The sequence below is a fragment of the Neodiprion fabricii genome, chromosome 2 (assembly GCF_021155785.1).
Source record: "Neodiprion fabricii isolate iyNeoFabr1 chromosome 2, iyNeoFabr1.1, whole genome shotgun sequence".
NCBI classification, from domain to species: Eukaryota; Metazoa; Arthropoda; class Insecta; order Hymenoptera; family Diprionidae; genus Neodiprion; species Neodiprion fabricii.
This window is the reverse complement of record NC_060240.1, coordinates 22,236,604-22,252,680: the sequence shown is the minus strand read 5'-3', so window position 1 is coordinate 22,252,680 and position 16,077 is coordinate 22,236,604. Positions and strand designations below refer to the sequence as shown.

Below are 16,077 nucleotides of genomic sequence, written 5' to 3'. Positions count from 1 at the left end.
TAGTCACCAGGATGTAAAAAAATTTACAGAAGCGGAAATCGGTAAAATATGTTCTATGCTGAGTCACTGAATGAATTTATTTTATTCTTTCTGTATTTTGCTAAGTGGAATTGTTAACCTTTCTCGAAAATTTGGTGAAAAAAACTATGATGTCCATTTTCAACGGAACTCTTTTACATTGTTTGAACATTTATATGGAACTCGGATTGTTATTAATCATTTTACATTTTAAAAAAACTTCAAATATTTTAAATGAACGCTTCGTTTCATTTCTCTAGAAAAAAATCCATTTTAAACGTTCCATACCGTTGACTTCAAGAGTCAAATCTTGTTCTTGTGCCGAAAGATTTATGTGTCTACTTTTTCACAAATGAAAATATTTAATAAGTTTCATTTTAATTTTTTTTTTTGGAAATTCAATACTCTTACAAAAAAAATACGGCATGGTGAAACTTGAGCCATATTCAGAAATTCCGTTTCAAAAGTTACTGGAACAGTTTCAGCTTTTTTCACTTGAATCATTATGCAATACAAAAATCTCATCCTGTTTCTAGGTTCGTCGCAGGAGTCATTAATCGAGAACGTGTTCCAGCATTCGAACGAATGTTGTGGCGTATTTCCCGCGGTAACGTTTTTCTACGGCAAAATGAACTTGATAAGCCATTAGAGGACCCGAGTACCGTAAGTGGAAACGCATTCCTTAACCCTTTATTTCATGCTGGGACGCCCAGCGTCGCGCCTTTTTTTGCGGATTTTTATTTATTAAACTACTTTTTTAGTAACAACTGCCAAGTTTTATAGTTCTACGTGGTCTCTGAAAAACTTCTAAGCTTAAAAAAATTATAAAATTTATTCATTTATCTATAGAAAAGCAGCCCATGCACACAAATTGTCGAAATTCGTACTTGTCCACGAAAAAAAGAATTATCTGCTAATCTACCACAAAAAATCCGAGCACCAATTTTTACAAAACCTTGATACGCACCAACAATTATACACATTATTTTTAACATTTTTTTTTCTGTTGTTTTTGTCGATCTAGTATATTGGATCCGCCATTTTGAATTGTCGATTTTCGAGTTAAGATTCGTAATCACTGACCCAAAATATCACGTAACATAAAGTTCTATCAAAACCAAATAAGGTTTTTAATTTACGTTCGCCATGTTGGATCCGCTATTTTGAATTTTTGAATTTCGAGTTCATGTTCGTAATCAGAGACCTCAAAAGCCCAGGCATGCAAAATTTCAAGTGCATCGCATGTAAGGAAAAATGTATGCACGAAAGGCTTAACTTCCTGCACTGCTGTATATATATCAATATTTCATGTGTTCTTAACGAACCCCGTTTAATTACCCCAAAACAAATCAAATTAATTTAATCGTTTTCAATCTAAAAATATTTTTATCTAGCACCTGAAATAGATAACGTATTTCTCTGTGACTTGAATTATGGTAATATAAAATGCAATTATACGCAGACATCTATGTTTATTCGTTATGTATCCGTTTACATGAAGATGATTAAAACAATGTATGTTGATTATTCTTAACAGATTGAAAATAGATTTATCACTTTCTCGACGATTTTCAAATCATCACAGCAATTATTATGATAACTTCAAGTCAAATGCCTCAATTTTACGAAAATCACAACTTGAACGACAGAGTTTTCGAATTCACACTTCGGCCATTCTCAAAGAGTTGGATTTTTCAGTTGAATATGTTTGAAAATTATTGAAATTTTGTAAAATCATTGTGTAATTGAAATTTATTGCATATTTGCTTTTTTCATTTCTAACGGTGCGGCACTTTCATTGACTTTGGCCACAAAAAATGTTGTATTACTTAAAAAACAATGCATACTTAAGTTGCTTAATTGTTCAGGTAAAATTGTTTTAGATGTGAGTGTCTGAAAAGTATGTTATACCATCTAGCGTATTGAGTAGGTATACACACGCGCACAACAATGGCAATAAGAAAGAAATGATCGTTTCAGGGAAACGCGATTTACAAGACGGTCTTCGTTGCTTTCTTCCAAGGAGAGCAGCTGAAATCTCGAATAAAAAAAGTGTGCAATGGATTCCATGCTTCTTTGTATCCATGTCCCAACAGTCACGGCGAACGTCAAGATATGGTCAAAGGTGTCCGAACTCGTCTTGAAGATCTCAACTTGGTATGCAAGTCAGACACGTCAACATGATGTAACTTACAGCTGTGCGATTAATCAGTTAATCGAAAAACGATTGATTGAACAAACAGAATAATCGATAAATCGGGAAATTATCGATTGCATAAATAAAAAACAATTAATCGAAATTTATGATTATTGTATTACTCGCACAGCGCAAGATTGATTTTTCAAAATTTTTCATTTTTATCCATCTTTAGCAATATTTTTTCTTATCGTACGTGTCTTCACATTCTTCGGGTTTTCATCTTCACACTCATCATAATCATACAGAATGTTTTAGAAATATATGACAAACGAGGCCTTATTTGAAACTGTTGAAAATTGTTTTCCAATTTATCTAAGAATTCATAGAAATAGTACGAAAGTTTAGTAGACGTTCGCAGGAAAATGTAAACTAGTTTGCAGTGCTTTATGAAGCGTATAAAAACACGGACAAATTTTGTAGTTTTCAAATAACAAATTAGAAACATGAAACTCGTGTCTGAACAATTATGCTTTGCTCTGAAAGACTGTAACCCAAATTCATAATAATGCTACAAAGTCATAAAAAAAAAATAAATTGACTCGATACTTCAATCGGTTTTTTATCATCTAGGTCCTGAACCAAACTCAAGATCATCGCCAACGCGTACTGCATAATGTCGCCAAGGAATTGCCAAACTGGAGCATCATGGTTCGCAAAATGAAGGCAATATATCATACACTGAATCTTTTTAACATGGATGTGTCCAAAAAATGTTTAATTGGTGAATGCTGGGTTCCGGTACAAGATTTGACCATCGTTCAGAATTGTCTCACCGAAGGATCGGTTGGTATACTCCCTTATATGAAATGCAAAGGACAAGAAATGAAATAGTAGGTTTTCTTCGCTCCGTTATCACTTTTTCATTTACAGCGCCTATGTGGAAGCTCCATTCCGTCATTCCTGAATGTAATTCACACTGATGAGGACCCTCCGACCTTCAATCGCACTAACAAATTCACTCGAGGCTTCCAAAACTTGATTGACGCGTACGGAGTAGCTTCGTACCGTGAGGCCAACCCAGCTCTGTACACCATCATAACATTCCCTTTCTTGTTCGGCATTATGTTTGGTGATGCTGGGCATGGTGAGTGTTTTTCAATATTAATGCTTGCAGGCACCTTAGGGGGATTAGAAACCCTTAAAGGGGAAAGATGCTCTAATTGCGTCAATGTACCTACTCAAATGACTAAGTTTCAGTACATTAACTCTTTACGGCACAGCGTCTCATATATAAAACATCTTTTTTGAATCGGTTATTCAAGACTTGTGTTTAATTTTTGAGATATCACTGATAACGAATCCAGGGTCAAAATTTCAAATTTCAAATTAGCTGATCGAATATGGCAGACTAAAAATATAAAAATTGATCCGATTCACTTGAAATTTGTTACCCAGGAGCTGAAAACGAATCTGACGTCAGAATTGCAAAATACAAAATGGTGGATACAATATGGTCGACTTAAAATATAAAACGGTGATTGATCCTATTTGCTTATGTTAGATCCACCATTTTGAATTTCGAAAATTTACCTTTATACACCCAGTTTCAAGAAATTTTACTACAAGGGAAAATGTATACTTCAAAGGGTTAATTCTGTGTCGACTAGGTTTTACTTATAGGTATATGTATAGACCAAAGAGCCTAAAATTATTCGCAGTACGAAAATATTCTAATTCCTCTGAGGCGTTTGGTTTTATTAGACATTGAAGCGTCCCTCGAAGTCACGAACAGTAAATGTCTTGGACACCTCAAAGTCTTGAATGAGCAAAATTAAGACTGGCCGCTGTCTTGGGAAAAAGTCATGGATAGTTATTTTTAGTATTTATGGGGGTATTTTGTGACAAAGATGACACAACACGTTGCATTTTAGTTTAAGTCTATATCTTGAATAAATAAACTGCATATCAAGAACAAGATCAAAAGAATAGTATTGCAATAGCGGCGACTTAATTGTAACTGATTTGCGTAATGAATGGCTATATCCACGTCCGGAAGTCTCGTCGTGTCAGTCATAAATAGTAGATGGCGGGCATGTCTGTGTCACGGTGGCAAAGAGGGATTGTGTCGCTCAATTTGAAAACTCCAACAGTTACTTTTCAAGCAGCCGAGAACTGGTGGGTTTGACTTTACCTATAATTTAGGAAATATAGTGCCAAATTGGCAATAACATCAATCGCTTCTGAAAACCAGCTGATTAAACTCAGTATTTTTTATATTATGGGTAAATATGTGTTAAACCAGAATGCTAACGTATTATTTCCATGTAAGCCAAAAATAGCCCATTCTTCACGCATCTCTCAAGATAAACTGTTCTTCAAGTGTTTTATGAAACTACCAGTTATTTTGTCTAATAATTGATGTTTTCCGTTCCTCTTATCTGCATTTAAAAATGTAGATGAAAATACATATCTGAATATTTTTCAATGTGTTGTGTCTCTGTTATACATTGTACCCTCTCAAGATACATTATAGTGCCTGCATAAGTAGGAAATTGGTAAACTCGAATTCTTACTAGTTCTGCAAAATTTTTCATTTTAGGTCTAATTCTGGCGCTTTTTGGAGCATATATGATCATATGCGAAAAGCAGCTGATCGCCAAGCGAATCGACAATGAAATCTGGAATATATTCTTCGGTGGTCGGTACATCATACTTCTTATGGGTCTCTTTTCTATCTATACCGGCGTTATATACAATGACGTATTTTCCAAGTCCGTAAATATATTCGGGTCCAGTTGGGAGAACCCTTACGATTACGAAACGCTTACTGAAGAGGAGACCCACCAGTTGGACCCTATAAGCGCTTTCAAGGACTCTCCATACCCGCTGGGCTTGGACCCAGCATGGCAACTTGGTGAAAACAAAATCATCTTCTTGAACTCGTACAAGATGAAGCTATCCATTGTTATTGGCGTTGTGCACATGATCTTCGGTGTCTGCTGCAGTATCATAAACTATGTGTAGGTATAACAGCTTGGGCTACTATTTTTATATCCTATTTAAAATGAGATTGGATGTCAAGATGTGAAGAAAGGTAGTTTGTACCTCATTTATATTCATTTGTATTCACCCTTCCACTGCTTTATTCTTTCAAAATTTTACTTTCTCAAAATAAAATATGATCAATGGAATAAAATTTGAATCTCGAAAAGTGCATAGTAGCAAGTTACGGTAATATGAGAGAAGCAATACCTTCCAAGATAACACACGTGCCGTGTAAAGAATGTCGAAGAGACGCCCTATAATCCGGAAAGACGTCTTTCAGTTTTACCTAAAAGATGTCTGAAAGATGCTTAAAAAATGTCGAAAAGACCGCATATGCAACATTTTCTGACATCTTTTAGCTGTCAAAGAAAAGGTATTTTGAAGACACATTGTGCTGAACGGCTTAACGTCCTCTTTAAAATATTATTTGCTTAATATTTTGAAGACAATTATTTTCTGTCAAAGCGATTTCTTAACACAGCCGAACACAATGTAATATATAATAGATCATCAAGTTCGTTGAATGCACGGTCAAATGTATAACACAGTATTTGTTCGTAAAGATCTAGACTAAAAAAGTTTGCTAACAACAAAGCAGCTAATTCTCAATTGTTTCAAGTAAGCACATGACCACATAAAATAATAAAGGTCAGGCATCAGCAGTGAACTACGACAGGGTTGGGAACGTCTGTTGGTATTCGTTGACTAACTACTGAACGAAAGAGATATGTCCTAATGACACTTGCTCATGCTCTCGATGAATGATTCGTAGATCGCAGTGAACCAAATGAAAAAATGTGTGCTAATTAAGATGGCTATCAGACTCTTATGTGGGCACTGCGCATTACACGATCTGTGGTATTCCAGATGTAGATCCATTTGACAGTGAGAAAATCTATAAAAAAGACGGCCTGAGAACGTCTTTAAGATATCTTTTCGACATATCAAAATACAGGACTTAAAACTGTCCAAGGTGGACAGCTTTCCTGTGTCATTTTGCTTTACCTAAACGACGTATTTGTAAAGACGTGTAAACGATGACGTTTCAACATGTGTGTTGTCTAGGTTGTGTTTGTGAGGTATGCAAATTAGCGATGGCCACTAAGCTAAAAATAATCAATGCATCGGTTAATCAAGTCCAAAAAAATAATCTAACACGACTCGGTTAAATTGGTAAATATTAATCGATTAATCGATTATTTCGTATTTTTTTAAACAGTGCATATGAAATGAGAAGTATCATAAATAATCGATTTTCGATTAAATCGACCATTTATTCAGATTAATCGAGTATAATCGATTAATTTTCGAACTCGATCAATCGACCAACTCAATTATTTTTTTTCACAATTAGTTTTATTTTTGACTCCCATGAACGACGCAATAGAATATCAATTAATGTGATTAATGTATTAATTATTGTCATATTCTTACTTACCAAGTACCTATTTGTTAAAGTAATGAATATTTTCACCTGAAATTTGAAAACATTTTTAATGAAACTATAAATTATCAAAAAACTTTTCCGTTATTAAGACCACATACTGAAATTTCATATTATCAAAACTAAATTTCGTAAATTTCAGTATGCAGTCTTAATAGCGGAAAAGTTTTTTTGACGATTTCTATCTTCGTTCAAAATATTTTTCAATTTCGGGTGAAAATATTCATTATTATATCAAGTAGGCACTTGGTAAGTGATAAAATGATAATAATTAATACTTTAATCACATAAATTGATATTGTATTGCATCGTTCACGGGAGTAAAAAATAAAAACCGACTGTGAAGAAACGTAATCGAGTCGGTCAATTAATTGAGTTTGAAAAATAATCACTTATACTCGATTGATCCAGAAAAAATAATCGATTTAATTAGCAATCGATTAAACTTGGTCATTCTTAAGGGGGGAGCTTGCTTTAGAGGCTTCGCAAAATCGATTTTTTCAAGGATTTTTTTTGGGAAGAAAAGAAATATCCGATTGAAACGAAACTTTCAGGTTTTATTGTTATATGTTTCAGCAGTCTTCTTAAATTTTTTCATTAAGATATATGTCATATTATGCCTGGTACAAGCATTTCACCGAGGCGTCTCGAGTGTGCATTTGTCGTGCGGCGGGAAAGGTGCAGGTCGCAATTTCCATCTGAAACAAATAACCGAAAAAAATTTTTACTTCTCAATAGTATAGCTTCTAGTTAAACCAAGAAAATTCAACAAAAAGTAAAAAATTCAACAATTTTTCGCAAATTAAAAAAAAAAATCACTTTAGATTGTTTAAAAAGTGAGTTAATCTTAACTTTCTTAAGGTTTTTTAGGTTCAACTAGAAGAGAATTTAATCCCGAGTACAATGCAATTTGTCTCGTTTCGATAGGACGTTTAGTTTTTTCCCTATCTTTCCCGCCAATTAGGAAAAATTGTAAAAATGAAAAACCGAGAAATCGCGCGTCAAAGTTTTCGTATATAAAAAATCGTAATTTTTTTGACCTTACCGCATTAATATGCTAATCTGCGCTTCCGTGGCTTTTCAGTACGTTCACTTGAAGATTTGCGCACTTTTGGATAGCTCTGCATGATTTCAAGATGTTCACGTGCCGAAAGACAAATTGAAACTGAACCTAAATGCTATGGTAGCTTTGCTCAAACCGACGCAGCCAGTTCATATATACCGTTATAATATATGCTTTTATCCCTACGATAGCTCTATAATAACCTTCTACGAACAGTCAATAGCGTCTCGAAGGACCGTTAGTCCCTTTGGATTATAATACGTACTCCGAGCAATCCGGCCGCTCGTATACCTGCTCGATGCTTGCTCACTATTTCTTCTGTAACTCCGAAAATATTTGGAATTTGCGTCTGAAATTTTAGGGACACATTCTTGGATAGTTTGGGAAGACATTTATGTAAAAAAAAAATAGATTTTTTGAAGCCTTTAAAGCAAGCTCCCCTCTTAATACAAAACATCAACTATGCTTCAAAGAATTTTACCATTGATTCATCGTGTACATGTCTTGCCATTAAATTTCATCAGTATTAAACACCCAAGCTTCAATATCAACGTTTTCTAATTCAACAGCCACTTCAAGAAATACGCTAGTATATTGTTGGAGTTCTTGCCACAGCTAGTGTTCCTTATGCTGCTCTTCTTTTATATGGTTTGCCTGATAGTCATGAAGTGGATCTTGTACGCTGCAACCAATGGTAAGGCAAAACTTGTGATAAGATTATGTAACTAGAATTAATTAGAAAAAAAAAAAAAAATTTTAACCGGCCGCAGTAGCGTCATGTATAGCATGGGAGACTGCGGAACGGGAGCACTTAATTTGAAATCCGAAGTGTGGCGATGAGGAACTGACCGATAACTCGCTAACATTATAAGACGAGTCACGTTATTCAAGCATCGAATCTGCAAGCTGAGGTTCCAACTTTTCTGCAGTTTTCCTTGTTACTTGCACAAATGCAAGTGTTGATATTGAACTTCATAAATCAACTGCAGATGCATAATGATGGTCACTAATCCCTTGCCTCCCTTGCCCCACATAAGCCTATAAGAAAATGTCTTATCGGATATAACGGGTGTTGGTAGTGATTATTAGTAAGCTAATATACCAACAAATTGCGAAAGCAGACATTTAGAATATGTTACTATTCATGTTTAGATGACTTTAGCAGGGGTTCTACTTGTGCGCCATCGGTATTGATTACGTTCATCAACATGATGCTTATGTCATCGAGTAGCGATACGACCGAGGGTTGTTCAGAATTCATGTTCACCGGTCAAGGCACTGTCCAATACGTCTGCGTCTTTGGTGCCTTAGCCTGCGTCCCTGTGATGCTTTTTGGCAAACCATTATACATCATTACCACTAGAAAAAAGAACCAAAGTGCTTCCCCCGTTGTCGTAAGTATAGTCAATTTTGCTGATACAGTAATAAAGTATCCAAAAAAACAACATTGTTAAAGCTTGCTGTAACATATGCATTGAAAATTCCTAGTTAAGGTATTAAAATAGATTCGACGCCATGTCAACCAATCCCAATTTCGGATTTAAATTCACATTTTTGACAAAAAAAAAAAAATAAGAAACCTCCAATTCTCAAGGCGCGCATTTCCTAAATGGCTCACCCTAAATATCTGGGCACGTGCTCATTGGATTAGTTGGTTCTTTCAGTACAAGATGGCCGCATCGGATAGTAAAACAGATGTTTTTACCGTTTCCCCATGATTTGGGACTTTTTGGTCAATTTTGAGGGTTTTTGGCCATTATAACTATGGGTGTTTGTCGTGGGTCAAATTTGTGGCCATATTCTTGTTCCTTGGTCAGTTTTACACTTGAAAACCGCTTTCTGCCACTTCGTACAAAAAACGTTTGCGCAATCAAAAATTCCCAAATTCAAGTCAGAAATGTGAGAAAACAAAACGAAAAATGGGTCTTGCTCAGCCAATAAAGTTTTCCGGGACCTAATATTTTGGTTTATGACTACTCCCTAGGTGGGTAACATGACCACAAAAAATCAGCCAAATCGGAGGGGGTGGGCGATAGCTCCGACTTTACTTAAATAATTTTGCTCATTTTGAAAAAAAACGAGTGTCATACCACGAAAATTAACTCATTCAATCGTTTTATTGTTTTGAATATGTTTCTTTGGATTCAGTTTCTCTTCATTTCTTTCTGTTTGAATTTTAACGCAATTTCATAATCTGATCCAGTCTGCATTATATATTTCCATATCTGGCTATTCCTATTGCTTTCGTTCTTAAAAAAAAAAAAATTGATTACACCTCGGATGCAGTTTAATGATAAATGGTCCTTCAGTACCATCTAAATCAGTAAAGTCATTAAAAATTTTGAGAAAAGTTTTCATCATTAGGACATTTGAAATGCTTGTAATCTGAGCAAATTGGAGAAATACAATCTAATCGAGATGTCAGAAATTTGAGAAAAGGTTTTATAATTGGAAGTTGCATAGTGTAATATTATTAAACTCTGGTATTTTTGATCCGATTCGGATGGGTTTGACCTCATATTAATTGCTAACGATATTTATTCATCTGTTTCGTCGTTTGATAAACAAGCTAGATAGCCCTTCCATACATGTCATAATAAAAAGGTAATTAAGACAAGTAGTGGAGTTTGACTTGAAATTAAAGTTATATTAAATATAATTTTAAAAAATGAAGTGGCTATTGTAAGTCAAAAAATAGTTAATCAACCACTCATTGGAATATAAGGAGATGTGATTCAACTACAAGTGATCAAGAATATTATTTTGATTTTAAGTTTCGAACTCACAAAACAGATTCAGCAGAATAAAAATTTTGCATTACTGTCCATACTTTTATTTGATAACTAGTGTGGAATAGCCTTGTAATTAGGATTGTTTCAATTTTTATTGCAGAGTAACGGGATTCCGTCACAGGATATTGAGCTCCAGCCAGGAGGCATCGCGAGTCCGTCAAACACCGTTAGCGAGCATGGCGGTGGTCATAGTGTCGAGGATGAGGCATTTAGTGAAATAATGATTCACCAAGGCATCCACACGATCGAGTATGTCCTCTCGACAGTATCACACACAGCCTCGTATCTTCGATTATGGGCTTTGTCGCTGGCTCATGCTCAGCTATCCGAGGTGTTGTGGGAGATGGTTTTGCGCCAAGGACTGGGAGCTGAGGAAGGACAGTATGTCAAATCCGTCATACTGTTTTTTGCCTTTGGAGCATGGGCGCTCTTTACACTGGCAATTCTTGTCATGATGGAAGGTTTATCTGCTTTCCTTCACACCCTTCGACTTCACTGGTAAGTTTATCTGCCTGAAACTATTGATGCTTCGGGTTTAGAAAGGTATTTTTACATCAACTGCTTTCTGAAAAATTATTCTTACATCAAATCTCTCTGAATTTTAATTATTGCCAACGGAAAAGTTTTGACGAATTCAGCAAACCAGATTTCTGTAATGTGGACAATGTTTTATTCCAGAATTTTTTATCGTTTTGCCAATAGTTCTTTGTGATTTACTAATTTTGTATTGTCCCACAAAAAAAAATATAAAAACACATTCATTTTAGTATTGCGTAGCGGTGTATAATAAGAATCCAAAAGATTATCATGTATTTGCTTCAGGCTGACTTGATTATGATCTGGTGACTATGGATCTTCACATAGAGAAACTGTTTGCTAACTACTAATCACTTTGATGTAATTTAGTCATCAACGTTCACTAGGTCACACAGTAAATGTCATTTGTTTTTTTATTTTCTGCAAGTATCATATCTGTTCCAAAAATTAGGAAAAAATTGAATTTTTTTACGCTATAACATTTTTTTAAGTTGGGAAATTAATTTTTCGTTAAAAAGTGCGTAAATCTAATATTTGAAAATAATTTGTGAAAAAATAGGTGTGAAATAAGTAGAGTTTGCCAAACGAGTCAATTAATTCGATTAATATCTTTACAGGGTGGAGTTCATGAGCAAATTTTACACAGGAGACGGATACATTTTCCAGCCGTTCTGCTTCAAGACAATTTTTGAGGCCGAGGATGCTGAAGACTAAATAAATTATTATATATATACATATGTAACGTGCAATGAGTATGCTGTAAACATATTACAGATATTGCAACTCATATTTTCGTACAAGAAAGTTTGAATCACACATAGCCCAATCGTATTACACTGTATATGCTGGAACGATTCGAAAAGCACAAGCAGTTATCGAGAGATATTTTATTTACAACATATACACCTTATTTTTTAACAATTTTTGATCTCTTATAAACCATCAGTGCCTATCGAGTTGACAGAATAATTATTTCCAAGTGAGTCAGTCTTGTATACGTAGCTCTTCGACAGAACTGGAACAAAATTATACAAATTGCTTTGAAGAAGTATTTTAAAAATTGAAGTGCTTGATTCTATTTTATTCTAAACAACACACTGTATGATATTGAGTCTTTATTGAGACCTGTAATTGGCTTTAGGGCCGTACGTCACCTGAGTGCGGCACTCATTTCAGGCGATGATTTCGTAATTTCATGATTGTAGGGCACACATACATGGCTCTTTTCAAAAATTAACTCAAAGTTTAATGTATATTTCATAAAGGATATATGACAGATGTACGGGCCATGAAAAATGCCAATACTTTGAAAATCTCTGCTTTTCTCGTCACTCTGTATCGGGATGGGTATTGGTATTATATTTGTAGATATTAACTGAAATGAGAATAGGGAACTCCATGTTTTTTAATTTAGTTTTATTCGAAAGTAGAATGAAAAATAATGAATTCCCCTAGACAGTATTTTTTTACGAGCCATATTAGCGCCAGAAAATAATTATTTGTCCTCTCAATTTTCTCGGCAAATTTGAATCGGCAGCCATTTTGCTGGACCCCTCTATCAGCGCGGCCAAGTGTCACGTTCCGGAATTATGCTCGGCTGTAAACACTGTCTGCCTCGAGCAAGCCGGAATCCTAACTTTATTATACACCATGTAAATGTAGTTTGCATCGCACCAAGCCTTCCGTTTTAATACATTATTTGGCACTCGGATAAATATCTTTTCTGGAGTTGAACTTGTTGTATTTTTACACGATGGTACAAAACAATACATGTACCAATCTAAATTTGGTCGCGGAGCTGATGGATCCATAGTTGTCTTTTTATTTTAACCAAACTAATAGTTATTTACAGAGATAAATACAATTTTGACAACGCCGACCATGCTTAGGAGCTTCAAATATTAATATTGCAGGTTAGGATTCCGGCTTGCTCGGAGCAGACGGTGTTTACAGCCGAGCATAGTGCCCGAACGTGTCACCTGGCGGCGCTGATAGAGGGGTCGAGCAAAATGATTGCCGGTTCAAATTTACCGAGAAAAATTAGTGTAAAAGAAAAAATTATTGCAGCGTTAATGTTGCTCGAAAAAAGAAACTGTCTTGGGAAATTCATTATTTTTCATCCTACTTTTGAGTTCAATAGAGGAATATAGAGATTTCAGATGCATGCAAGTTCCCTATTGTGATTCAAAACTGACGTACGGCCTTAAAAACCGCATTTTTAAGCAATACTTGAATTTGTGTATCGAATTTGTGAATACTTCCACCGAAACTTATACAATTACCTCTGTTCATTACTATATTTAACGAAAAAATGCCTTACAGCCGGCACTCTAGGTTTCTCTTTGTCTCACTGACCTTTGAATGGAAATAATTTTATGCAGAATTCAATTACCATTGTGATTATAAATGCGCTACGCGGTTATAGGAAATTGAAAAACAAGAGATGGGGAGAGATAGGGAGAGAAAGAGAAACAGGTCTTCCAGCGCACAACTATTGTTATGTATTCATTCCAAATGTAATTAACATTAATATCTATTTAATATATCAAATGGTTACTGTACATATGGACGTTCGATTAAGAGAGTAAGTACAAAGCATTTTCAATTCTCTAGCAAATCTATCAGGAAAAAAATTTTGATTCTATTGAAAAGGTAACAAATGATTTTTATTCTTCTACCAACTGCGACGCTATAAATTGTCGACGGGTGAACCAATCAAAATTGTCGTGATATATATTTTATTAGTACCGAAATCGTGTAATATTGTATTACATCATATATTAAATCATATCATATTGTTGAAGTTATTGCGTGTACCCTTACTTATTGCTCAGTCCTTACATTTCATTCTATTTCAGTTGTCAAGTATGTGAAATGGATTTCATGCGAACGAATGTGCTACAATTGTGTTTATTAAGTAATATAGGTATACCCACTGGCCTCTACAGGGTGTCCCAGAATCAAGTGGCCAAACTGCCCAGGTTATGTTATAGAATCAGTCGAGATGAGTAAATTAACCCAAAGAACATGTGGTGTCCGAAGTCGCGTTCGCATGATACGACCAGTTAACAAAACGTCTTGTAACGACTAGTTTCAGTTATAAAATTTGATGTTGGAACTACTTTCGTTTGAAATTCTGTAAGTTGAAACCGTGTTGTCCATTTCCATCGCACGTCCCCATTGTTGTGTTTGGCAAAAATTCAACTACAAGAGTATTTTTGTTTGACATTCGTAGATTTGAAAGCGTTATGCTTCACATCAGCAGTCAAGTACACTTATCAACGCGACGAATGAAATCAAATTTAAGAATTTCAAACGAAAGTATTTTCAATATCAAATTTTATCACAAAAACCAGTCATGGCAATATGTAGTGTTCTGGGGTTGCCAACCCTGAGAGCAAAAAAGGAGAAGCGAGAGAAAGGAACAAGAGAAAAATAAAAGACGAAGCACTCGCCAGATATACTCGCGTGAATATATGTTGTTTTATTTATACCCGTCCGGAATATAACACAATATACTTTTTTAACCAGTCGTATCTCACGAACACGACTTTGGAGACCACGTCATGGTCTCTGGGGTAATTTACTCATCTCGAAAAGTATACAGATGAGTGCATTCATCCGATTATGATGAAACTTTGGTGAGTTGTGCGCACGCTCCCGAAGGTTTCTGAATCAGTACAACCATTTTACAATTGGTGTTAACACAATTTGATAGTTTGGGATTGTTAATTGGAAATGTGAAAAATTGGAGTAATGAAGAAGCGAGATGAAGTAGCTGATGGCGTATTTGGACTGTACGCAATCAATTTCTCTTGCGACATTGCGTTGATATAGTGCATCACAGAATTGATTTAAGTATTCTCTTATATTAGCAAAATTTCGACAATTTAAATGGGTAAGTGTAAATGGTTGGTTTGAAAACATTTAAAATGTTACATGCAAAATGCTATTTATATTTTAAATGCGTATTTTTAAATGAAACCATTTCAAACATTATCCAGCAGTGGATATAGTGCATCACAAAGTCGATTTCAACATTATTTCAATCATCAAAATTTTGAGCAAAAATCCAAAGGGATTACTCTTTTCAAGACTTTTTAGTAGAAAACGTATCAGCTTTGAATCTATTCATACGACTCTTCCTAGACTAATCAGACGTCAAGTATTCCAAAAAAGGCGGGGGACTAACAGTTGACAAAATGCAAAAAAATATGGAGAAAATTAAATTATTTATTCATTTCATACCAGGTTACATGAAATCGTAACAATACAATATCATACATAATATATGCAGAGGTCCGTTGCGCTTGTACGCAAGCCGGAACTTGAACTATACTTACTATAACTACGACAATGATTATCTGATATAATATTTTTCGTATTCTGCTTAATTGATCCTAGTTAGGTCACGCCTCAGTAAAATCACATAATGGTTATACTGGATGAAATTCATCCCAAAGTTGATACTTTGCTTCAAAAATGAGTTCTAATAACGAAATTTAAGTATTGTTTAAAAATCGCAGAAATAGCTCTCACAGTTTTCCTAACCAAATTTTCATATTTAAATTTTATAAAACATCAGCAAAGCTAAAGAAAATACCAAAAATATCCAAAAAACGTCTTTTTTTCACGTGAAGAAAGAATTTCACGCACCACGAGGTCCATATCCACGACTAAGGGACTTTACGAGAAGTTTGAAAAATGCTTGGGATAAAATTCAACCCGTTTATTATGTATTATAGTCTTATTATAAAAACATAACTATATGTATAAAAAGATAATTCTTAAAATTCTTCTGTTTTTTTTTCTTAGAATATTTTTCTTAGATTAAGGATTTGTATATTTTATGATGTAACCAATGTGGTAATTTTATTCGCAGTCATGTTACCAGTTTGTGATGGTAAAAATACGGTAAATTTATCGTTCACGTTTACCACTTACATCTCTAGTCACTCCTCGTCCGTTGCTCGCAGCTTATTCGAACTGCGCGCAATCGATTTCTGTCGCAAAATCATGCTGATATAGTGCGTCAAAG

General features: G+C 34.8%; 1 protein-coding gene and 1 long non-coding RNA gene across 9 annotated transcripts in view; one reads left to right on the top strand and one right to left on the bottom strand.

Annotated features, from left to right (window-relative positions):
• The window catches only part of LOC124175485 (V-type proton ATPase 116 kDa subunit a1-like), a 76,863-nt gene extending 63,017 nt beyond the window's left edge, over positions 1–13,846 (top strand). For all 7 annotated transcript variants that reach the window (XM_046555804.1, XM_046555806.1, XM_046555803.1 and 4 more), the window contains 9 exons: positions 555–681; positions 1,999–2,175; positions 2,789–3,001; positions 3,089–3,302; positions 4,758–5,178; positions 8,280–8,404; positions 8,863–9,104; positions 10,603–11,000; positions 11,657–13,846. In XM_046555804.1, the coding sequence (XP_046411760.1) occupies positions 555–681; positions 1,999–2,175; positions 2,789–3,001; positions 3,089–3,302; positions 4,758–5,178; positions 8,280–8,404; positions 8,863–9,104; positions 10,603–11,000; positions 11,657–11,753 (2,014 nt within the window). In that variant the 3' untranslated portion in view covers positions 11,754–13,846. The remainder of the gene's footprint in view (positions 1–554; positions 682–1,998; positions 2,176–2,788; positions 3,002–3,088; positions 3,303–4,757; positions 5,179–8,279; positions 8,405–8,862; positions 9,105–10,602; positions 11,001–11,656) is intronic.
• On the bottom strand, positions 7,171–8,286 carry LOC124175508. Of its 2 annotated transcripts, XR_006869188.1 has the most exons (3): positions 8,192–8,286; positions 7,693–8,059; positions 7,171–7,345 (listed from the first exon to the last, which is right to left on the bottom strand). It is a non-coding gene; the product is annotated as an uncharacterized LOC124175508 (long non-coding RNA). The 2 variants fall into 2 exon arrangements; XR_006869187.1 differs by having other exon boundaries at positions 7,693–8,286.
• Positions 13,847–16,077: the final 2,231 nt, after the last annotated feature.